At 40.3% G+C, this 23,046-nt stretch overlaps 1 protein-coding gene across 1 annotated transcript in view; it reads left to right on the forward strand.

The window, feature by feature from the left end:
* The first annotated feature begins 1,187 nt into the window (after positions 1-1,187).
* The window catches only part of larp4b (La ribonucleoprotein 4B), a 48,942-nt gene continuing 27,083 nt past the window's right edge, over positions 1,188-23,046 (forward strand). The window contains exons 1-3 of the mRNA XM_061838932.1: positions 1,188-1,966; positions 10,432-10,575; positions 21,675-21,828. Coding sequence (XP_061694916.1) covers positions 10,495-10,575; positions 21,675-21,828 — 235 coding nt within the window. The 5' untranslated portion in view covers positions 1,188-1,966; positions 10,432-10,494. The remainder of the gene's footprint in view (positions 1,967-10,431; positions 10,576-21,674; positions 21,829-23,046) is intronic.

A 23,046-nucleotide genomic window follows, 5' to 3' on the forward strand; every position in this document is an offset into this window, starting at 1 on the left:
AACATGACACGATGACTAAATACCTGTCAGAATTTGACTTTTTGATGGCCACTTTCTCATTGTTTTGTGGGGATGATCCCAGCCCTAATTCAAGCAACTCTCACCACCTCTGAAGACGAGTTGAAATTAAAATGAGACCGTTTCAGTAAACTGATCCGGAATCACAGAGCGCTTGACTCAGTTGAGCTCAAACAGTGTTAGCATTGCCGAAATTTTGCCTCAAGGGTGTCAAGGTTATCATGCTGGATCTCAGTACAAGCCTACATTTCTGACATGTATGTACATTTAATATAACACAAAGGCAACATTCAATCAATATCCAATGTTAGACATTTATTTTCCAAATCTGTGTTACTAAATAGTATTTCACTAAAGTTAAAAAAAAAATAGAAAGGCGGAAAATGGAGAGACACTGGAGGAAGAGTATGAAAAGTGTTTTCTAACATTGCTAAGCATTAAGGTACCTTCAACAAAGTGTTCAATGCGCTTTTTACTACCAGATTTAGAAATTCAATAACTTTCACTGGAAATGCAAACTAACTGGTGTCTAGCCTTGAGGCTAATGGTAATAATAAAACCAAGGCTCCAAGCCATATTCTTATGTAAATTACCGCCCCCCCCCCCACACACCTTCCTTCAAAAAGGTGGAAAACCTCAATTGCTGTGTTGCTGTTGTTTTTATTGATATGGCAGGTAAACATCTTGAATTTTGAAAACGATCATTTAGACTCGACTTGTTTTCATTAGTGTTTTAGCCTTTGTATTTTTAAATCGCTCTGTGTATCACCCCACACCCCCTTGACATTATGAGCTGGGGGGCGGGGGGCATTACATTGTAGGGGGCCCATAACCGTGTACTACCGCTCTGCTCGCGGCACGAATTTATATTAATGTGTACCGATGAATGAAGATAAATCCTACTCAAAAGTCAGCAATATATTATTTGTTATGATCCGCGGAACGAACGGGCAGCCAATCAGCACGATCAATGATGCAAAGGCCACGCCCGTCGCAGATTGATCACGAGTGGGTCCGCGTGCGCAGCCTGCGAAAGTAACCAATCAGAGTGGACCGCTGAGACCTGCAGCTAATGAGCGCCAGGCAGCTGGAAAGGGGAGGGGCGAGAGCGCGAGCCCTCCGTGACAGCTGCGGGTTCCGGACTGTGTCAGAGAAGAGCGAAAATGGAAGGACACACACTCTTCACTTCCCATTTAACCTAATGTGTGTTGTCGCTAACATTGAGTCAAAAGTTAATCTTATTTCAGCATATCCTTGATAATATATTTATTTTACTTGCTATGAAATTTTGAGTCGGAAAAATGCTATTTTAGCCAGTGGATGACTCGGGCCCTTTTAGTGTAGAGTTGTCATCTTTACGACGTAGACAATCTTTGTATGAAACACGAAAGAGAAAGGAAACGGGTGACTTCTCCATTCCGAAAACCTCTCTCATAGCTTGAATAACGAGCGCCTGGTTAGCCGGAAGCTTTGACACATTTTTTTCCCGATTTTGAAGGATAGCTTTGATCATTCCTCACAACGTAGTAGCTGCTGCCGCCCGTGTGGTGGGGATTTTCTTCGCATAAAATTGTACAGGCCCAAGATATATCGAGCACGGCTGCACTAAGTTGGTTAGCTAGCTAGCCAGCCATCAAGCTCCCCTTTGCTAACTAGCCTGTAGTGCTGGTTGGCAAGACCTCACTTTTTTGGGGGGCGGATAAATCTGCTGGACTTGTTGAGTGGGTTGTTAATACTCGTTTAAAGGATCGAGAAGTCTGCCTGGGGAGCCTCGGTCCACTGTGACGGTTATTTCCAGCTAGCGTGCTGGGTACAGTACCTGCGTCGTATTTAGTCCTGGACGCCGAGGTTAGGCCTCAATCCAAACCCCGACGTCGCCTGCCTACCGTTGCCGGGACTCTTATTTTCTCTTTTTTTTTGTGGATTGCCGGACAGCGAGATTTGACAGGTGGGTGGCAAGCTATTTATTCTCTTTAAGTGAACTGTGAACTAAGGTGAATTTTGGTGGGTTGTCAAAAAAGCTTTGTGGTTGGAAAGTCGGGTGAAGTTAGCTAGATGGGGGTTTAGGGACGCGGAATCACGCCAAAATCACGTCGGAGGTCGCCATCTTCCATTGGAACCGCTCGCTCAACTTTAAAATCCGACGATAGTTAATTTAAATCAGTTGGTGTTTTGTTGAAACGTGGCCCCATGTCCCAGTGACGCGTACCATGGTTTTTCTCATGTGATCAAAACACGTTATGCTCCGTCACGTTATGCTCCCACCTGCAATCCTGATACTGGGAATCTCCGTTTACAGCGAGGAATACGTTCCTCACCCAGACCGGTTTCATTAAAAGCCGGAATCTATAAAGACAAAAAAAAGTTTGACTGTAAAGTTTAACCTTCACTCACTTAAAACTAGGGCCGTTCAAGACCACCTTTGCCAGATTGATACAGTACAAGTATTAAATCGGGAGTACTCTCCTTTGAATAGGTTTACAATGACGTCACCACAGTCCCAAGACTCCATTTGACCAATCGGATAAATTAACGATAGAAAAAAAAACTACACGGTTCACCTATCACCTGTGTTCTGTGACTTCTATGACACACAAGATGGCGTAATTGGAAACTTATCCATACGTACACCAACTACCATACCACCAGTACTCAATATTGCACAAAAATGTCAATTAAAACAATCACAATTTCTAACACTAACACTACTGCAAGGTGGATTTAATGTTAGATTGTTATTAGATTAGGATTTTAGGGGCAGATCTGCAAGTTTAAAAAACAATATCCGTTAACAAGATCAAGCAATGTCTTGCTAAGTAACAGAATCTCATAACACACTAAAACAAAAATGTTACAAAAAGTAGATGCATAGTAATTACTGTAAGTACTTGCCATCTAATAGAATAGGATTTATTGTAGTGTAAGAGAAGCCTGTCACTATGCCTCACTGTCATAAATAGAGGAACAAAGATGATTTCTTGTTGGGAATCAATGAAATAGAAAATGAATACTTTTGAAGATACTCTGTATACATTACACAGAAAACAAGTCATTTAAACAGACACATTACCCCATCTTGTGATTGAATTGGTGATTGGTTATCTTTTTTTTTTTTTTAACTCAATCGCCTGATCTTCCACCAAAATCCTGATTGTGTAAAGCCTATACTGTACACCAGGGTTTTTCAACCACTGTGCTATGGCACACTACTGTGTAGTGTTTGGTGTGCCATGAGAAATCAACAAATTTCACCAAATTGGAGAAAATGAATCCGCAAATAATGTGTAGTCGCCGACTGTCCAATAGTAGGCAAAGTAATCTTGTAATACGCTTATATATTAGTTGGTGGCAACAGTTAGTTTATTAATTTGGTGAGTGATGCGTCAGGTTGTGGTGCTAGTCACATTGTTGCTAGCGAAGCTATACAGTGACAGTCTTAATCTTTTCCGAATCAAGTTTGTGCCGTTTTACTGAAGTTTATAGGTGATTTTTGACCACATTTTGTCAATAAACAGTCTCAAAAAGCAAGTTTCTTCCAACAAACCAAAAAACTAAAACAAAAAAACCCAAATCATTGTTACCTTAAAACTCAGTTAACAAAAAAGTACATTAAACCATTATATTGTACAGTGCCCTGGAAAAAGAATTGGCCTCCTTCTTGAATTCTTGTTTCCCCACTTTGTTTCAGATCAGAATATCCAACCAATATAACCCAAGTAAACTTAAAATTCAGTTTTTAATTGGTTTCAGTTATTAAAGGGGAAAAAAGTATTCAGTTACCAGTACCTGGCCTTGTATGAAAAAGTAATGGCACCTTAAATCTTATAAATGGTTAGGAACATCCTCAGCAGTAACAACTGAAATCAACCCTTTTCTATAACCTTTATTGAGTCATTCACATATCTGTGGAGAGAGATTTTGGCCCACTTTTCCTTGCAGAGTTGTTTGACTTTAGAAAAAGGGGTTTTCATGCCTGAACGGTATTTTCAATCAAATTTCAATCCGGTTGAAGTCTGGACTTTTACCAGTCCAGGAATGGGCAAAATATGACCCACAGGCCACATCACGACGGTCTACCAAAGATTGGTACAGGATCACCCAAAAGATATCAAAATCACGACTACATTCATTTGACCTTGTCCTGTAATCATACAGGAAAATCAGTTGCCAGGAGTTGACGAGACCAGGAAAAAATACTTCCACTGCTTCTGCTGCAAAAAAGTAACGATACTTTTACTCCATTACGATGATCTAAATGTCGCTCAGTACTTTTATTGATTGCATATTTACTGTATCAACTATTTCATGCAAGACTACAATTTCGACTTCCGCATTGGGGATTCTTTGCTCCAATCCAATTGAATTGAGTGTGACGTTTAAATATAGTTGGCCAATCGACACAAGAAAATCACATGACCACACACAACTTCATCTATTGGGCCTCCCGGTCATGGGAATAAAACTAGATATGCCACCCCATCTGATCAACTATTTCATGCGACTCTATGACATTGACTTCTGCATTGGGAGTTGTTTGCCCCAATGTAATTGAATTGCTAGTGACTTTTAAGTCTAGTTCACCAAATGACATAAGAGAATCACATGACCACGCACATCTATTGCGCCTTCCGGGCATGGGTAGTAATACTAGATGAGCCATCCCATCTTCCGTAATTTCCGGCCTCCAGAGTGCACCGGATTATAAACCTGACCCAGTACATTTGTAAAGGAATTACCATTTGGTACATACATACGCTGCACCTGTGTGAAAGCCGCAAGTGCCCACATTGAAACACGAGATATTTACAAAGAAAGACAGTAAACAGAGTTTTCAAAGTTTTAATACCTTACCTTATCTTAACATAGCAACAACACAGCGGCAACAGGGCTGGTTTAAAAAAAAAAAAGAAAAAAAACAGTTGCGGCAGCTACATGGTTGCAACATGGTAGCACAGCATTAACAGAGCTGGTTAAAACAAAAACCAAACATACCTAAATCACAAACGCGGCAGAAACACGCCAGTGTAGCGGTAACGCTAGCGAGGACTAACAGGGCCAGTAAAAAAAACAAATCCCGGTAAAAATCACTGAGACGCAGCAGCAACACGCAAGCACAGCGCTAACAGGGCCGGTTAACAAAAAAAAAAAACATACTGGTAAAAATCACAGACACAGCAGAGACACGCTAGCACAGCGCTAATAGAGCCGGTTTAGGAAAAAAAAAAAGTAAGTCACTTCCTTGGCACATATATTCCAGTGGTCTCACGCTTACCTCTTCCGCTCGAGTGCCCCTTTGGGGCCGTTAGAAAAAAATGCACAAATTAGCCGCATCAGCGCATCGGCCGCAGGATTGAAAGCGTGTGGAAAAAAAGTTGCTGCTTCTAGGCCGGAAATTACAGTAATCATCCTGCCTAAATGACCACCATTTTGGAAAGATCATGGTTACCATGAAGGCAATGGTGTGCTACTCATGTTTACATTCAAGTGGACAAAAACAGCTTTCATGTAATATTTGTGTGGCACTGTCTGCCCAAATATAAATATTTCAGCTCATTAATAACACTGTGGAGTAAATTGTAACTACTGTAACTCATGCATGGATGATATTAATTCATATTTGACTTTTACTGAGACACCATGGAGTCAATACTACAGCCCAAATACTAGAAATAGTTGTTTTGGTAAAATATGGTACCTCAAATTATTTCCTGAATGCCAGAATATTATAATAACTTAGTTCGAAGTAAGATGTGTGCAGAACATACAGTAAGATTGCAATGACTTTAAACAGTTTGGGTTAACCCAGATGATATCACGTATTTGGAAGCTTCTGATAGGATTGACAACATTTTAGTTTATCTGAGATACACCTGTAACACTGCTTCTTTGTGCAACATAATGAGAGCGTCAAAATAAATTAGGAAGAAAATTGGTGACTTGCACAAGTCTGCTTCATACTTTGCTGCAATTTCCACATGACTGAAGGTGCCACATTAACGGAAGACTTTGCCTGAATTTCATATCTTCAATAAACCCTCCAATGTTAAGTAATATTATTATTATTACATATGTTTTGGACATTAATTGAAAATAAATAACATATTTGAAATCCAAGCAAAATCTGGAAAATTTCAGACCCCTCCATGATTTCTAAGTGGGAGAACGTGCAATATAGCAGGGTGTTAAAATATTTATTTTTTTCACTGTGAGTAAATTGATATGTAACACGTCTTCGTCCAAACAAACAACTTCATATCTGTTATCTAGTATCTATGTTATGCAGACATGTTGACCAAGTTCATTCCGATACGCTCCATTTTTTTTTTTTAATTCGTTTTCAAACTCACAACAACGCTGGCATGGTGCCACAGTTGGCATTAGGTTACAAAGAGAACACAAACACCAGTCTTTCGAAACGAGCCTGTCTGGAACATCTCCTAGGTCCATGTTATTTGATTGTTGTGTTCCTCTGTCAGCATCACGCTCCCTCTCCAACAGGTCAAGTTCCACTTGTGTGTATTCTGGCTCAAATGCATAGGCTTCAAGATTATACATTGTTAGTTTTGTTTTGTTTGCTCCATGGTGGGAGTCGTAATAAGACAATGCATCGACTCGGTGTTATTCTCACTTTACTGGCTCTTAGCACACTACACTTCTCGGCTCCTATTTACAACTGTGTGTATTCTGGCTCCAACACATAGGATTGAACATTGTACATTATGCTGTTTTTGTTTTGTGTGTTTGTAATTATTTTTCACAAAAATCGACCACAAAATGCCAGATAGTGGACGTTCTGTGTTTGGTGAAATGTATCCACGAGCAATGTGGGGTCAGAACAGGAAGCACTGCAGGCGTGGCAAATGCTGATTGGCTGTCAGTTTTCCAGCCGGGCTCATTGGAATGTTTGAGCGAGAGAGGAGTTTCGATAATACTTTTCCAATTTAGAGATGTTTCTTGGTGATATTTGTGGCTAACTCTGGCATTAAAAGAAACACTGAACCATCATCTACTGACTTTTAATATGTGCTCCCATTCCTATTAGTCTCGACAAAGTCTTCCTTAAATCATGTTGAAACAATTACAGCCCCTTCCAAAGTATTCGAATGGCAAGGTAAATTCCTTTGTTTTTGTTGTATACTGAAGACGTATACCGGCATTTAATAGAAGACCTATTATTTTGTTCTGTCAGTCACAATGCCTCACTGGCACAAATAGTTGAACAAATACATTTTTGAGAAATATATATTTGTGGAGCAATTACACAAGTATATGCAGTAAATGAACAGGTCATTTAAATAGATGACCAAGGTCCATCTCCTCCAACTTGTGATCTAATCTGTGATCCGCTATAGTTTTTTTTTTTTTTTAGACTCGCTGACCGGTGATAGTCTTGATCATGTAAAGCTTAATATTTTTTAAAGATGACAGAACAACAATCCTAATTATTTCTATATGGTAATGATTTAATTCATGAAGATGCTTTTATGAAATGCTTGACTGTTGAATTTCATTTAAATAAATGTATTGTCTGGTCCATTTTTTTTCCTGAAAAGAATTGTACACATCGTACAAATTCTGCCTTATTAATAGAGCATGAAACTGATTTCTAATTTACTCAATAAAAGTAGGACTGAGAATTTCAAAACAAGTGCAAGTTCATTAAAAATTCCGTGTTCAAATAAATTGCCTAAATTCAGAATAATTCTTTTTAAAAAATTACAAAATATAATTCTCGTTAGCTCACACATAATACTTATTTTACCCACATTTTGATCACGTGGCTAGAGTGCTTTGTAAAAATTTTATATACATACAAGGGTTTTCCAGAATTTTGTGGTCAACTTTGTAATCGCATAATCATAATAATTTACATTTGTGCACATTATACACAAGAAATTACGGTAGTTTATATAAACTTCTGGTTTCAACTGTACACTGTAAATCCCCCCTCCAAAAAAAAAATAAACTCATAACACGTATGAATCAATCGATAAGTATATCAATTATTTGAATCAAAATATTGTAGTATGGGGCAGCTCACTTGATAAGGGCAGATCAATACTGTCCGCCCACACCTCCTCATCTAGGGACCTACTTGCTGACCAACATCTTCCAGGTGTAACGTAGGTCCTATTAACTATGATAGTCCACCTGTTATGTTATGAAGGCTCAGAGCTTGATTTATTTCATTTTATTTTTTTTAAGGCGGACAAGCAGTAGGCTATTACAAAGGCAGGCCGTTTATTTCATAACACACAATTTTTCACATGAGTGGAACGACTGTCTTACTAATGACATATAATGAAAACCAGTCAGGAAGGGCATCCGGTGTAAAACTACCTAACAAATATGCGTGCATCTGAGATGACACACTGTGGCAACCCCTAACGGGACAAGCCGAAAGGAAAAGAAGAAGCTAGTATGAGTATGCTATATGGGAATAAAAATCTTATGGGTTGACGGTATTGCCAGGTTAGCATTGCAAATGGGAATCTCTTCTGTTCTCTTACCTGGTTAAATAAATTACAGGTGCATCAATCAATCATTAAATTAATCCACAGCCGCTGCTCGCACCAACAACAGGAGGGGTCTGACTCGTATAACGACAACGAGAAGGCCACACTCATAGGACAGCACTCATAAAAGTAACTTTTTTTTCCCCACTGCTAACATGCAGTACTGTGTAAAACTAGGTTTGACACCAAGAGTGTCAAACAAATTTTTGTCATGGGCCACATTGCAGTTACGGTTTCCCTCAGAGGGCCATTATGACTGTGAAACCATAGAAATCTTAATTCTCCTCATTGTATTCACACACAATTTATGAACTAATTTTGGAATCAGAAATCAAGTGTAATGTTTTTTTTTTCCAACCATTGTTCATGTTTGGTAACAAAAATGCTTATCTCAATGTTATGTTATTCGACAGTTTGATATTTTGGCACAGATTTTCACATGAATCATCTTTGCCATTGTAATGAGTGTATCTGGTGATGTTTGATTTGACAAGGTAAAGCCCAGTTTTGTAAAAGACTGGAGTTCAGGGTGTAGTCCACCTTTCGCCTAAAGTTAGCTTGTATATGCTTCGTTACACCCGCGACCCTTGTGAGGATAAGCGGCCTGGAAAATGCATGGATGTATTAATAGGATCTGGCGGAATTTATTGAAGTGAACTCATAGTTCAATCATCATAGTACAAATTTTGTTTTGTGGTCCATCTGAGGCACTGCAAAAAATTCCCACACCACCAAAGTTTCTTTTCACTGATAGCCCCCCAAACCCCCCCCCCCCACAAAAAAAAAAATTACGATTTCCTACATTTCAGAACTAGGGTTGGTTGGTAGTTTTTTACAAAATGTTTTTACTGTGTGTCCAGCACATGGTGCCACCATTTTTTTGTCAGTGGTCATTAATTCAGGCTCTCTTTCGCATCGGAATTAAAATTCATGATACCGTCTTGCATTGCGAAACACCGGATTATTAGCTGATGATAAATAAACTTGATTTTGCCACAAATGAGGCAGACGTTGGACCCAAATGTAGGAAACCGAGACATAAGCGTGGCTTTTACGAAGGTTTATTGCCGGGCAGAGGTCATACACAGGAAGGCAGTCCAACAGGTTGACGCTATAAAAATCACAAGGCAAAATTGACTTTGTCCCAAAAAAAATGTGAAACAATGTCAAAAATCGAACATGGCAAAACATGAAAACGTAACTTTACTTGATATGGCTCAGTCATGTTATGACATGGGACGAGGCAGACACTTGTGAACACATGCTTATACACACAATGATCTGGGAACAAGTTGCATGAAAAACAAGACTTAAATACACAATGTAATCAGGGCGCTTCCTCGTGCAGCAGCGATAAGCCGATATGCAAAAATTCTAATCATCGGTTCGGTGTGAAGTCTAGTTTCTGCCCCAAAAACTCACCACAGAGAAGTAACCTGTTCTTAACTGTTTAAATAATAGTAAAGACACTACATAAGAACCAATTATTGAAACGTATCATGAATATACTGGGCTGGTTCAGGCCCACCACTCAGGCTAGTTGGTAATGATTGTGCTCGTTTAAGTATTAGCTGCCTGTAGAGGTCAACTGTCGTGTATGTCGATTGGTTGAAATGTTTGATTGATTGATAAGATAATTGTCTTATCTGTTTTGGACAGCTGGAATCCCACCAAACGGTCACTGTGCTTCTTTTCACGTACTCATTGAAATCAATGTGAGCACAAAGCCATATTGACTCACAGGGGATGTATCAATTGTGCAGTGATCTTTATTTTTACAGATTTTGTTTTCGTATCACCAAGCGATGACCAATCTTTGCCTTGATTTATTTATTTATTTTTAATTTTATTTTATTTTATTTTTTTTTTTAATATATTGTTTTTATTTCTGTTGCAGTGTGCCATAGCATCATCGGTGCCACACACACTTCTCCCTGAGGAGCCAAGAAGCAGACGGCTCATGACTTCTGATCAGGACACGAAGGTTGTCGCTGAACCACAGGTGCAGCAAGTACAAGAGGCCAAGGACAACGCTCATTTGGTATGTCCTAGTTTGTCAGCCGTCAGTTCACATTAGAGGTGAAATATAGTCATCCCTCACCATATCGCGGTTCACTTATTATGAATTTTTTAGATTTTACTTATATATTTTATCATCATAGATTTTGTGGCGGTCATTTTTGCATTAGACTTACTGAAACTGACAGGGCAATAAGGGTGAGCTAGATGAAACTGCAAAAGATGGAGACTATCAAAAGTTTGATCATTTCACACTTAGTTCATATGCAACTTGGTGACAGAACTGCACCCCGTGGTCAAGTAAACAGCATTAACTAATTTACTACTCCTATTTGGAACTAATTGTAATCCCTCCACAGGTGGTCAAGGATTGGCACGTCCATGCACAGTCAATCGTATTATTGAAGGAAAAAAAAAAAAGTTTAACAAGCACTTTCATATGCTAGCTGCAGCGGCTACATCTAATGATCACTCAAAGGCCTCACCTTTTTAACCCACACATTCAAAGTCACAGGTACAAGTGTAGAACAAAAGGATGGGAAGCCCAAGTGGATAATAATACCTGCGCCTCACATGCATGCATTTTGGTATTATATGAATGGAGCTTTAAAATATACCGTAATTTCCGGCCCGTAAGTCGCAACTTTTTTTACACGCTTTCAACGCTGCGGCTTATGCGGTGATGTGGCTAATTTCTGCATTTTTTCTAATGGCCGTAAGGGGGCACTCGAGCGGAAAAGGTAAGCGTGAAATCGGTGGAATATATGTGCCGAGGAAAGGACTTTTACCGGCCGTGTTAGCGCTGCACTAGCCTGTTGCTACTGTGTTACTGCCGTGTCTTGGTGATTTTTACCAGTATGCATTTTTTTTCAACTGGCGCTGTTAGTGCTGTTCTACCATGTTGCTACTGTGTAACTGCCGTGGCTGTTTTTTTTTTTTTTTTTTTTTTTTTTTTTTAACAGCCCAGTTTGTGCTACAGTGTTGTTGCTATGTTCAGCTAAGCTAGGGTATTAAAACTTTGAAAACTCTTTCTGTGTACCGTCTTTCTATGTAAATATCTCGTGTTTCAACGTGGGTTTCAATGTGGGCATTTGCAGCTTTTACACAAGTGCGGCTTATGTATGGACAAATTGATGTTTCCTATCCAAATGCACTGGGTGAGCCTTATAATCAGGTGCGCTCTGTTGGCCGGAAATTACAGTATATAAATTTAAAATCAGTGTTCTTGTTTTGCCATATATGATTCCAACACTTTTACTGCTGTTTTAGACTTTTTCCATGGTATTGTTTCAGTATGGACTAGGGGGGCACATTTATCAGTATGATGTTGTGGGGAGAAGATTACATAACACTGCTTGGTCTGGGGTTGACCTCTCCGTGTCTGGTAGCTTACTCTGCACCAATTATCTTTAAATTAACTTTAACATGAATGATCGCTCATTCTTGTAAATAAGTTTCTTTCGGCTTGTCCCTTTCGGGGTCATCAGCATGTCATCGCAGATGAACGCACATATATGTTTGGCACAATTTTTACGACGGATGGATGCCCTTCCTTACGCAACCCTTCTCAGAGAGTGGAGGCCCCAGTGGGATACGAACCCACAACCCCTGGTTTGCCAATCTTGTGTTGTTTAAAAAAATGATTTGAATGCTCGTATGATTTGAATATCATTGTACAGTCACTGTGATTTGATGGGTGCTATCGCACTCGCAAATCTACACAGTCCAGCATGAAAAATCATGCTTGTAAAATTTACGAGTAGAAATACGTAGGCATTCTCAGCACACATGAGAACCAATCCAGCCACTGAACCTCAGCCTGACTCTTATTTTATATTTCACTTTTTTATTATTTATTTTAATTATTATTATTTTTTTAACACGGAAGCACACGGTCTCATGCTAGTTTACCTGACTTCTCCCCCCTTCGGCTCTTAAAGGGGTACACTCATAATTACAAACACTGTCCACCCACTCATTCTGGGCAACGTAGAGCAAAGAGAGTTAGATATGCAGGCTTGTGTTTACTCTCGATAATATTGGTAAAAGTAAAAACACAAGTGAAAAGAAGTGCTGTTGCTTTAATGAATGTCGGGGTATGTGAGTAATAGAAGAAAAAGTGGTGAAACTGGACAAGATTTTCTCTTTTTTTTTTTTAAGTAAAAAGTAGAAAGTACAGGATGAAATGGTGTATAATGTTAAAATTCCACCTTGGCACAGCCTGATTGAGGCTGTAAGCACAGATAATACAGTGCACAAAAAGCTAATTCTGTATTTTAAATATAGGAGGCAACATAACATTAACATTAAAACTGTTTGGGAGCATCATTCAGGTTTTAACATGCATTGCTAAAGATATTCTCCAAGCAATAATTCAGTTTTACACCAAGAAAAACAGACAGGGATATCATTGTGGGTTAAAAAAAATTAAAGTTGCATGCAACCCTTCAAATTTATACTTTATAGTTGGCTTGGTTTAGTTAGCAGTGTATTTTTTTGTTTGTTGACATTTTCATTGTGAGTTTGCAAAAACACAAAATTGTTCTTTGAAATTTTCTGATGGGAATGTAAATGCTGCAATCTGAATCTTTGAATGAGCCATGTAACCTCAATGGATGACACTGATCTGACCACAGTGCATATGTCTGTTGCTCACAGTGGTCAATCTGAGTCGCTCGTGGGCTTAGTGTGTTTGCTCAGATGCGTAAAAAAAAAAATTAGAGGGAACATTGGTCTTGACATTAATTCACATGTTTATTTCATAAACGTTAACTAAACAAGCCTGCTCCTAAACAATCAGTATTCACCCGGAAACAGGAAATGCAAGTTAACTGTACTGAGCATGTTCGGAAATGATGCCAAAAGCACATGTTCCAAGCTGCTTCACGTACTGCAAGCGCATTTACATCAAAAGTCATTGACATCATGAGCCATGTCAAAGGAATATAAATTACACTGAAAACATTTCTGGGATATAACACAGGTAAGGTTTCAGTATCTAACTATAATATGAGATTTAGATTTACTTTGACTTGATCTAAATTCTTACATTAGACTAGTCTGTCCATATATCTAAATGCGAACGGTCATTTTCTCCCATGGTACCGCGCTATCTTGAAGTTGAAAACGTTTCCCCTCTCCATGCTTTAGGAAGCTATAGATCGTTTCCTGCTCGCTTTCATCAATGGATTGACAATAGATAACGTCGTAAATTACGCTAGATTATAACAATACATCAAAATGAAATAAAATTATTTGATATGAATACTTAGTTTTGAAATTGAATGTCTAGTGACCTCTTAAAAAATTTCTGTCTCAGTACAATGTCAATAAATTATGATTATGGTATTAGGTAACAACTCCATATTTGGGTATAACAACTCAGTCAGTTATTGGGGATGACTGACCGCATTCGTATATTTTTCAAATGTGAGTGACTGTTGGTATATTTATTGCACAAAAACTAGGTACACCGTTTCCCCTAGATTGAAAATGTACTTATGGTAGAACAGGGTGGCGCCATGGTGTTGGATAAGCGCATTCCAATTCTATTCAAACAAAGGTTTATGAACAATGCTCATGTATTGCACATTATTTTCCTTTCTGCTTGTTCCGTTTGGGGTCGTTGCAGCGCGTCATCTTTTTCGATGTAGACCTATCTCCTGGATCTTTCGCTCAAACACCAACTGCACTCATGTCTTCCCTAACAACATCCGTCAACCTTCTCTTTGGTCTTCCTCTCACTCTTTTCCCTGGCAGGCCCATCCTCAACAGCGTTCTACTAACGTGGTCATTCTTTTGCTTCTGGACATGTTCAAACCATTGAAGTCTGCTCTCTCGAACCTTGTCTCCAAAAATTTATCTTTGGCTGTCCTTCTAATGAGCTCATTTCTAAACCTATCCAACCTGCTCACTCAGCGAGAGAACCTCGACAACTTTGTTTCTGCCACCTCCAGCTCTGCTTCCTGTTCTTTCTTCAGTGCTAGAGTATTGAATCCAAACATCATGGCTGGCCTCACCACTGTTTTCTAAACTTTACCCTTCATCCTAGCAAAAACTCTTCTGTCTCATAACAAACCAGACACCGTCCACCAGATGTTCCGACCTGCTTGGACCAGTTTCTTAACTTCCTTACCACACTCACCAATGCTCTGGATTGTTGACCCCAAGTATTTTACTTGTCCACCCTCTCTATCTTTTCTCCCTGGAACCTCACTCTTCCCTCTCCTGCACTCTCATTCACACACATACATTGTTTTACTTTGTCTAATCTTCACTCCTCTCTTTACTCGTGCATGCCTCCATCTTTCAAATTTATTTTTTCCTCATACAGCTATACAATTTCTAGTTATCTATTCAATACAAAGTTGACAATTTCTGTCAGAGCAATGGATCTTTCTCTTCTTTGAAAAAACAAATCTCTGAGGCCTTTCTATTTAGAAAGGAATGATTCAGGGGCAGGTCCATCTATACTAATCGTCATATATGCAGCAAGGTGCTCTTCTTGAAGTCTGTTTTTCAGGTCAGTTTTGATCTGAATGAGGAAAAAAAACGTAAGATTCTAGGTGTAAAATACCACAAGAAAATTAAGTGACATTATTCTCACTGGGGTCTCTACTCCCCAAGATGGGTTGCGTCAAGAAGGCCATCTGGCGTAAAAACTGTGCCAAATAAATATGAGCGTTAATCTCAGATGGCACGCTGTGGCGACCCCTAACGGGACGAGCCGAAAGAAACATACTATTCACATTGTGCTCTTTTAAAATATGGTGTGAATTTTTTAGTCTGTCTGTACAATACTGCAAAGTCTTGCTCACAATTTACACTTGACACTTGGATACTCAGGGGTGCAGCATCCAGTTGAACCAGGCTGGGCTAGATGTCTGTCCACTAACTATATTCACTGGCCAAGTTTTCTATCATTGCTCCCGGGCTGACCAGGATTGATTTGAAGTTGACAGAATTTAAAAAAAAAAAAACATCATGAAATCTTGATTTACAGAGAAATTCTCCCTGGAAATTTCGAGATTTGTGTGATTTGGAAAAAATGAATACAACACAAAAAAAAACCCTCAAATACTTTATGTAAAAGAATTGAGTAGAACCTTGAGTGCTTCTGAGGACACATTCCATGAATGACATCCACTCTTGGACAACTTTGGCATCCTGTCCTGGGTGAAATTTACTTGTGAGCGTCGGCAGTGAGCAACGTTTCGGCAGCATCCAACGTTGGTTTCTCAGAGCTTCCCAATGTTAAATAAGATCCAGATTTTGTTCCAGAAATCACGAAATGTTGGCTTTTTAAGGCCGAAACACAAGTTGTTCCGAATATTGGGGGAGGATGATCCAGCATTTGATATTACCAGGACGTCTACATTGAAGAGGTGCCTGGTGCAAGCTATTATATAATGCCTAATTGATTTAATCAATGATTTCCAAGTTTCCCAGATCAGTCCCGACATTTTGTTGGGGATATCAAAGATTCCTCCATGTAATGTGTCTTATCAATGACAACTCTCTGACAGAACACCTTGGCATCTACCAATAGGCTTGCATCTTGTGACGGCTGCGTTGCCTCCCGTAATTACCACTGTCAACATACTTGGTTGCTGTTGTCAAAAATGTATTTAAAGGCACAAACTAATGAAGCTTCAGACCTTGTCAAACTCATGGCTCACGGGCCAAATGTGGCCTGGCATTCTGTTTTATGTGGCCTGCATGGGCTTGAAATGTCTTAATAGGAATCCTGCCAAGTATGTCAAAAACAAGGAATTTGTGTCGGTAGTTGGAGCTACTCTAGTCTGACAGCAAACACTCAGTTGAAAGAGAATACTTTTGAGACATAAGGACATTGCAAGAATAGTCACGGGGTAATAAAAGATTGTTAGTAATATGGTAATGCCAGTACCCCCCCCCTTTTTTTTTTTTTTTTTTGACATTGATGCAAAAAGATCCAGAGTTCTCTAGCAATTAGAGCAGTTTGAATGCCTAAGAGAGCAATAGCCCAGTGCAGTGACCATTGTGCAAAGGGCCCCAAGACTTTAAGAAATGCATTCAGTTGAAGCTTATGGTCTTTTGTTTTCGGGGGTGACCGCCAGGGGTCGTCGTTTTGGCGTGGTGGATGTTTGCACTTGCATTGTGGAACGGGTTGTTGAGTTTTTCCTCTTTCAGTCATCGGTGCTTGTGTTTGGTTTTGGGGACTGGAGTTGCCGCTGGGGACTGCCGGTGTAGGGGTGTGCCTGGCCATTTACCGTGTAGCTTGTCTTGGTGTGGGCATGGATGTGTTGGGTGGTTTTGAGACCCAGGTTCAGTCCCAGCTCTCCCTGTGTGGAGTTTGCGTGTTCTCCCCATACCTACATGGGTTTTCTCCGGGCACTCCGGGTTCCTCCCACATCCCAAAAAAATGCGACATTAATTGGACACTCTAAATTGCCCCTAGGTACGATTGTGAGTGCGGTTGTTTGTCTCAACATGTCCTGCGATTGGCTGGCAACCAGTTCAGGTTGTACCTTGGCTCCAGCCTGTTGACAGCTGGGATAGGCTTTAGCACTCCCCTAGACTCTTGTGAGGATAAGCGGCTAAGAAAATGGATGAATAAGGCGCACCGTGTTTTTTGGGTGCAGGTATGGTAGCTCTCACGAGAGACAGTGGTGCAATTGTCCCCTTATTTTTGTAAGCAGAAGGACAAGCTTGTACTTTTTTTCCCCACTACAAGCAAGTCACCAGTCAACACGCCATCCTCATTCACAGTGTCACACCAAACCAAAATTATTACACCACAGCAAACAGCACGGTACATGGTACCCTATTTAGAAAGGCACCGGGAGCAAAACTGAGTTCGGTTGTACTTTCATGCATTATTGAAGTATCTAACAATGTAAACAGTGAGTTCAGTTGTACTTTGACGTATTTAACAATGTACGTACATTTTTGTTTTGATTAGTCTTCATCCACAAATCCATCAAAGTCCTTATCTTCTGTATCCAAAATGAATAGCTGGGCAAGTTCTCCGTCAAACACGCCAGGTTCTTTCTCGTCATTGTCATTTACGTTGCCGTGCGGCTCCTCAGATATGATCCGGCTTTTCAAACAACAGTGGAAGCAGGCACATTGAGCCCAAGCATCCACAACCCTTTAACAAATTGTGGCATATCTTGCCCGGCGCTGCCCCTCAGTCTTAATAAAGCTGTATTTGCCATTTGTCATCCGCCACTCTCAACTTCACTTTGTACACCCTGTTTACACCAATGTCCAGCGAATGAAGTTGCTTTGTCAAGCCTCCCAGAATAATAGCAAGCTCCAAGTTCATTTACTGTGCTTCTTTTATCAAAGCAGGTGTTTGTTCTTTGTTTTTTGATCATTAATTGACCCCTCCATAGAAATTGCGTCATCCGCGTCGCTGACCAATCAGAGGCCAGAGATCTGCATAGGTAACACGAAAATAGGAAACTGTCAATGACGAATTCGTCTTTGGGTTATAATATATTATGTGGCTTCTCGGTCTTCCTCTGACTCCGGAAATATCTCGCGCTAATATTGATGGTTTCTCCATCGATATGCATGGAAACACCATTGAAATACCCCTCGCTGAAATACTTGAAGCCCTGCTGTCTGCTCTTCAACGATATTTCACTGTTAGCTAAGAATGCGAGTGAAAAATCAGCTGGTAAATCGGACAATTTCGCTCTCGTATTTTCTTCCTGCGAGGCCATTTTTGCTTATTGTTTGTCTGAGGTTAGCAAGCGTGGGGTGACGTAACTTCAGGAGGCGTGGTTAAGTGCCTCTACGGAGGGGTCAATTCATTGCTCGAGTTGCTCTTCCAACTCGGGCCACCTTGCCTTGTTTCTGCTGAAACTCAGCTTTGTCTGGACTTGGTAAAGCTCAATTTCCTGCTTCCTCAATTTTAGCACCATGGATTCGTTGATCTTGAATTCTATTGCTGCTGCTGCATTCTCATGCTTCTCCGCATTTTAAACTGTGCTTCGCAAGCGTGTCTCTTCATTCGTCCTTACCCAAAACAATGTTGTTTAGCACAAAACACATACTGGCGTTATATACATATCTCAGTCACTCACATTTGACGAGTGCCATAACGCCTGCGCATGTGGCCAATATGTCGAGCGCATGCACAAAAAGGTATGTTCTAGCAAGCTGGCCTCCTATTTACAGCAGTCGCGGCGATGCGCACTTGCACCTAGGAGGAATCGCTTACTTCCACATTATCAGGCAAGAAACATATGTGAATTTTTGTTTTATTTATTTATTTCACGTATTCACCGTTATGCCTCTGATATTATCAGCTGGAAAACTTGTGGGACAACTACCACCCACCCATCTATTCCATGTCTGTACAAGTCACATAGAACAGTAACACAGGAATAAGGAGGAAGAACATTGATTTTTGACCAGTCACTCACATTTGACGCGCCCACGCCTCCGTGCTCGCAAATCTGCACAGTCGAGCACGAAAAATCACGCGCGTAAAATTTATGAGTAGAAGAAAATAGATATTGAAAGACGTCGCTTATTTTGTGTAGTCTTTAGGGTTAGGGTATTATTATTATTAATTTACGTGTTCATTTCATAAACGTTAACTAAAGAAGCCAGCTCCAAAACAACCAATATTTACAGGGAAACAGGAAATGCAAGCTCAGTACAGAAGTTAGGCCGAAAGTGCATGTTCAGAGCTGCTTCACGTACTGCGAGCGCATTTATGTTGAAAGTCATCAACATTATGATGAGCCATGTCAAAGGAAACTCCGTTACACCAGGGGTGCTCATTGCGTTGATCGCGACACAGTGTGGGCGTGCTGGAGCCCATCCCAGCTGTCAATGGGCAGGAGCTAGGGTACACCCTTAACTGGTTTCCAGACAATTGCAGGGCACATGGAGACAAACAGCCGAACTCACAATCACACCTAGGGGCAATTCAGAGTGTCCAATTAATGTTGCATGTTTTTGGGATGTGGGCGGAAACCGGATGTCCCCGGAGTAAACCCACGCAGGCATGGGGAGAAAATGTAAAATCCATAAAGGTGGGTCAGGGATTGAACTCAGGACCTCAGAACTGTGAGGCCAACGCTTTACCACCTGCTCCTCCGTGCCACCTTTTTTAAAATTAAGTTAATTATTTCACGTACAACACTCCATATTGGTAGAGGGGAAAAAATTTTAAAAAGAAAAACATCATAGACCTATAACAGGGATGAGAATTTTTCGCGGAATTCCGAGTTTTTTCAGCTGAAAATGTCATTGTTGTGAAACGTGTAGATTCGTTGTGAAAATGGGGGGTAATGGCATGACGCGGGGGGAGGCTGTGATCAAGACCAGCCAGCAGCATCTATTGGCAACGCTCGTTGTGAAATTAGTCACAGCTGTGATAGTGGAAAACGGCATAGCTACCTGTGTTATGGCATTGCTATCTGTATTAAATTTGGTGTTTCTAATAACGCCAACATTACGATTTCCATTTTGGCGGTATTTCATCTGTATTTTCACTCTGATGTTAACATTTCTGAGAGAAGCATTCTGTTTACTACGGCATACATATAACTTATAGACGTACATACACATATGTTATCAAGCGGTCTGCACGTTTTCCAGTATGGCGAAAGTCTTGGAGCGAAAAGATGAAGATCATGCCCCCGGATCCCCTGAGTTCTCGCATTTGTATTTTCAGGAATTTTCACCAAAGTCCACTTTCATCTCTATTCATAAGTGTAAGAATATATCTCCGCTCAATTGACAAAACTCCAGTTTGATTACTGTGAAAACTGGTTGACAGCACAGGACATTGTTCATTTCTTGACCAATTCCAGTTTCAAGTTTCATATCCCACATTTTGGTTCCGCAAAATTTTTGTATAATTTTTCTATATTCACATTCAATTTCCATAGAAATTCTCGTTCTTGGGTTACAATTTGATGTCATAGCCTGAACCATTTTGAAATATCATGGTTTACATTTTAACTATTTTATCGTAGCTCACAGGTGTGCAAATGGACCCCAATCCCAAAGCACATGTTTTGTTTACTTCCCTTGAAGAGCATTCAATGCCACTAAAGTGAGTACTCTAATATTGTCACAAGATCACAGCCTCCCATCGGATGACAATAAGTCATCCAGACCCTCGGTGAGCATGCACCCATCTCTTCCGAAAATGCGCCTGTTTATGCCTCCCATTTTGTTAAAGGTCAAGCAGCGTCAACAGTGTGCTGCCTGGCCATTGTTTCCGCGGCAGCCGGCTGGGATGGGACAGTGTTACAGTTTCAAGATTTATCATTTAAATGCTCATTTGCTTTTCACTTGTCAAATCTACTTGACTGCTTTAATTGGAGACCAAACAATGTGTCGCAGTGACTACTTGTCCCCCAAGCAATAACCGCCATGAATGGTCCGCTTTCTGTTTGTGTAGGTATGCGACTGAGTGTATTAGTTTCAGACAGTTTCATTTTATGGCTGTCAAGCTGAAAATAACGTGACAAGATTTCCCCAAAATTATAATCTGTCAAAATTCAAAGTCTGGTTGGAATGGCCACTTCAATCTGCGTATGCAATGCAGCAAAAATCTTGAAAAATATGTTTGGGTTCCTGAGAAATTGAGCTTTTCATTTTGCAGTATTTTCCATGATTTTGCAGCATCTTGCGACAAAAATTCACACTTTTATCATTGGCCGTGCTGAATTTATTTTTATGAAGCTAAATTTAAGTCTCTCTGCATGCTGTTTGGCTAATGTTTGGCCAGTTCACAATCAGATCCTGAGTCAGCAACAACAAACCCTATCTTTCTCTGACCCCACCCCCAACCCCCCCATATCACTCACAATGGCCAGCCACGTCTATCAAAGACACAGATGCTACTGTTGAAGACTTCCCGAAGCAAATAAAAATATCAGCACCTCACATATTTTGTATTGGCATGATGCAAAAACATTATGCAATTACTTGAATAATCCACAGGATGATCACTATTATAGTTCCAAATATAAAATGCACGATTGCCCCAACCTTAAAAGCATCTACAAGCTTTGTTTTGCTCTCTGTTTGTGTGTATGTATGTTTTCTTTTATATCCAATAGCCATGGCACAGCTTCTGAGTCTCATTTTGTATTCCACTCACAGGAATCCGCAAAGGTTTCGGACCTCAACCCCAATGCGAAAGCATGGGCCAATCACATGTTTAGCCTGGACCCTAGTGGTGGTGCTGACAACTGCACTGCAGCCCTGCAGCCATGGAAGGATGGCTGTGAGACCTCAGCCCAGCATGGCCCACAAGGTTGGCATACCGTTACCTTGGGTTATGCTATTATTTTTTACTTATTTTTTCATTGTGATGCAACATTGTTATCCCTTACATACTGTTTTTAGGCAAATCAAAAGCCTTTAATGTCATCATGTGACTGTGTATACAATGAAATAATGAGCGCTTTCCATAAGGTGCTTGTGAGAATGAAATAGAATAAAAATAGAACATCTTAGCTATGAGGTAAAATGACAAATAAAATATGTACGAGCAATACACATTTTATGTGAAAAGAACTTAAAAATAGATAGATAAATGCATATGGTGTATTTTACAGTCTTATACTCCTTGTCCAGGCCTTGGTAAGATTATTAAAACCAAGAAAAACAAACAAAAGTGCAGTTGCATAATTTTACATTACTGTTTAGTGGTTTTAAGTTCAAGGAGTTGAAAAAGCTGTTTTTGAGTCTGCTTTTCTGTGTTTTGTGAGATCTGTAATGCCTGCCAGAGGGCAGCAGGTTAAACAGGTGGTGACCAGGATGGGAAGAGTCCTAAACCAAGTTTGTAGCTCCCGTGTAATAGCGGGTGTTGGCAATGTCCTCTAGGGAGGGCAGAGAGCAGCCAGACATCTTCTGAGCACTGTTGATCATTCTTTGCAGAAGTTTCCTTTCCGCTGTTGTACATCCAGCATACCACACTGTGGTGCAGTATGTGAGGATGCTCTCCATGGTGGTTCTCTAGAAAGCCAGAAGCAGCTTAGCTTCCAGGTTGTTATTCCTGAACACTCTCAGTAATTGACCTCTCCGTACAGGGCACTTAACCACGCCTCCTGAAGTTACGTCACCCCACGCTTGCTAACCTCAGACAAACAATTAACAAAAATGGTGGCGCAGGAAGAAAAGACGAGAGCGAAATTGTCCGATTTACCAGCTGATTTTTCACTCGCATTCTTACCGAATGGTGAAATATTGTTGAAGAGCAGACAGCAGGGCTTCAAGTATTTCAGCGAGGGGTATTTCAATGGTATTTCCATGCATATCGATGGAGAAACCATCGATATTAGCGCGAGATCTTTCCGGAGTCAGAGGAAGACCGAGAAGCCACATAATATATTATAACCCAAAGACGAATTCGTCATTGACAGTTTCCTATTTTCGTGTTACCTATAACACTTGTGTGCAGAATCTGTATGTGTATCTGTATAGCAGTTTGTGAACCGCCGCATGAAGGAAAAGAAGAAGGTGAGGCTTG

The sequence above is a fragment of the Syngnathoides biaculeatus genome, chromosome 13 (genome assembly GCF_019802595.1).
Source record: "Syngnathoides biaculeatus isolate LvHL_M chromosome 13, ASM1980259v1, whole genome shotgun sequence".
In the NCBI taxonomy this organism is placed as follows: Eukaryota; Metazoa; Chordata; class Actinopteri; order Syngnathiformes; family Syngnathidae; genus Syngnathoides; species Syngnathoides biaculeatus.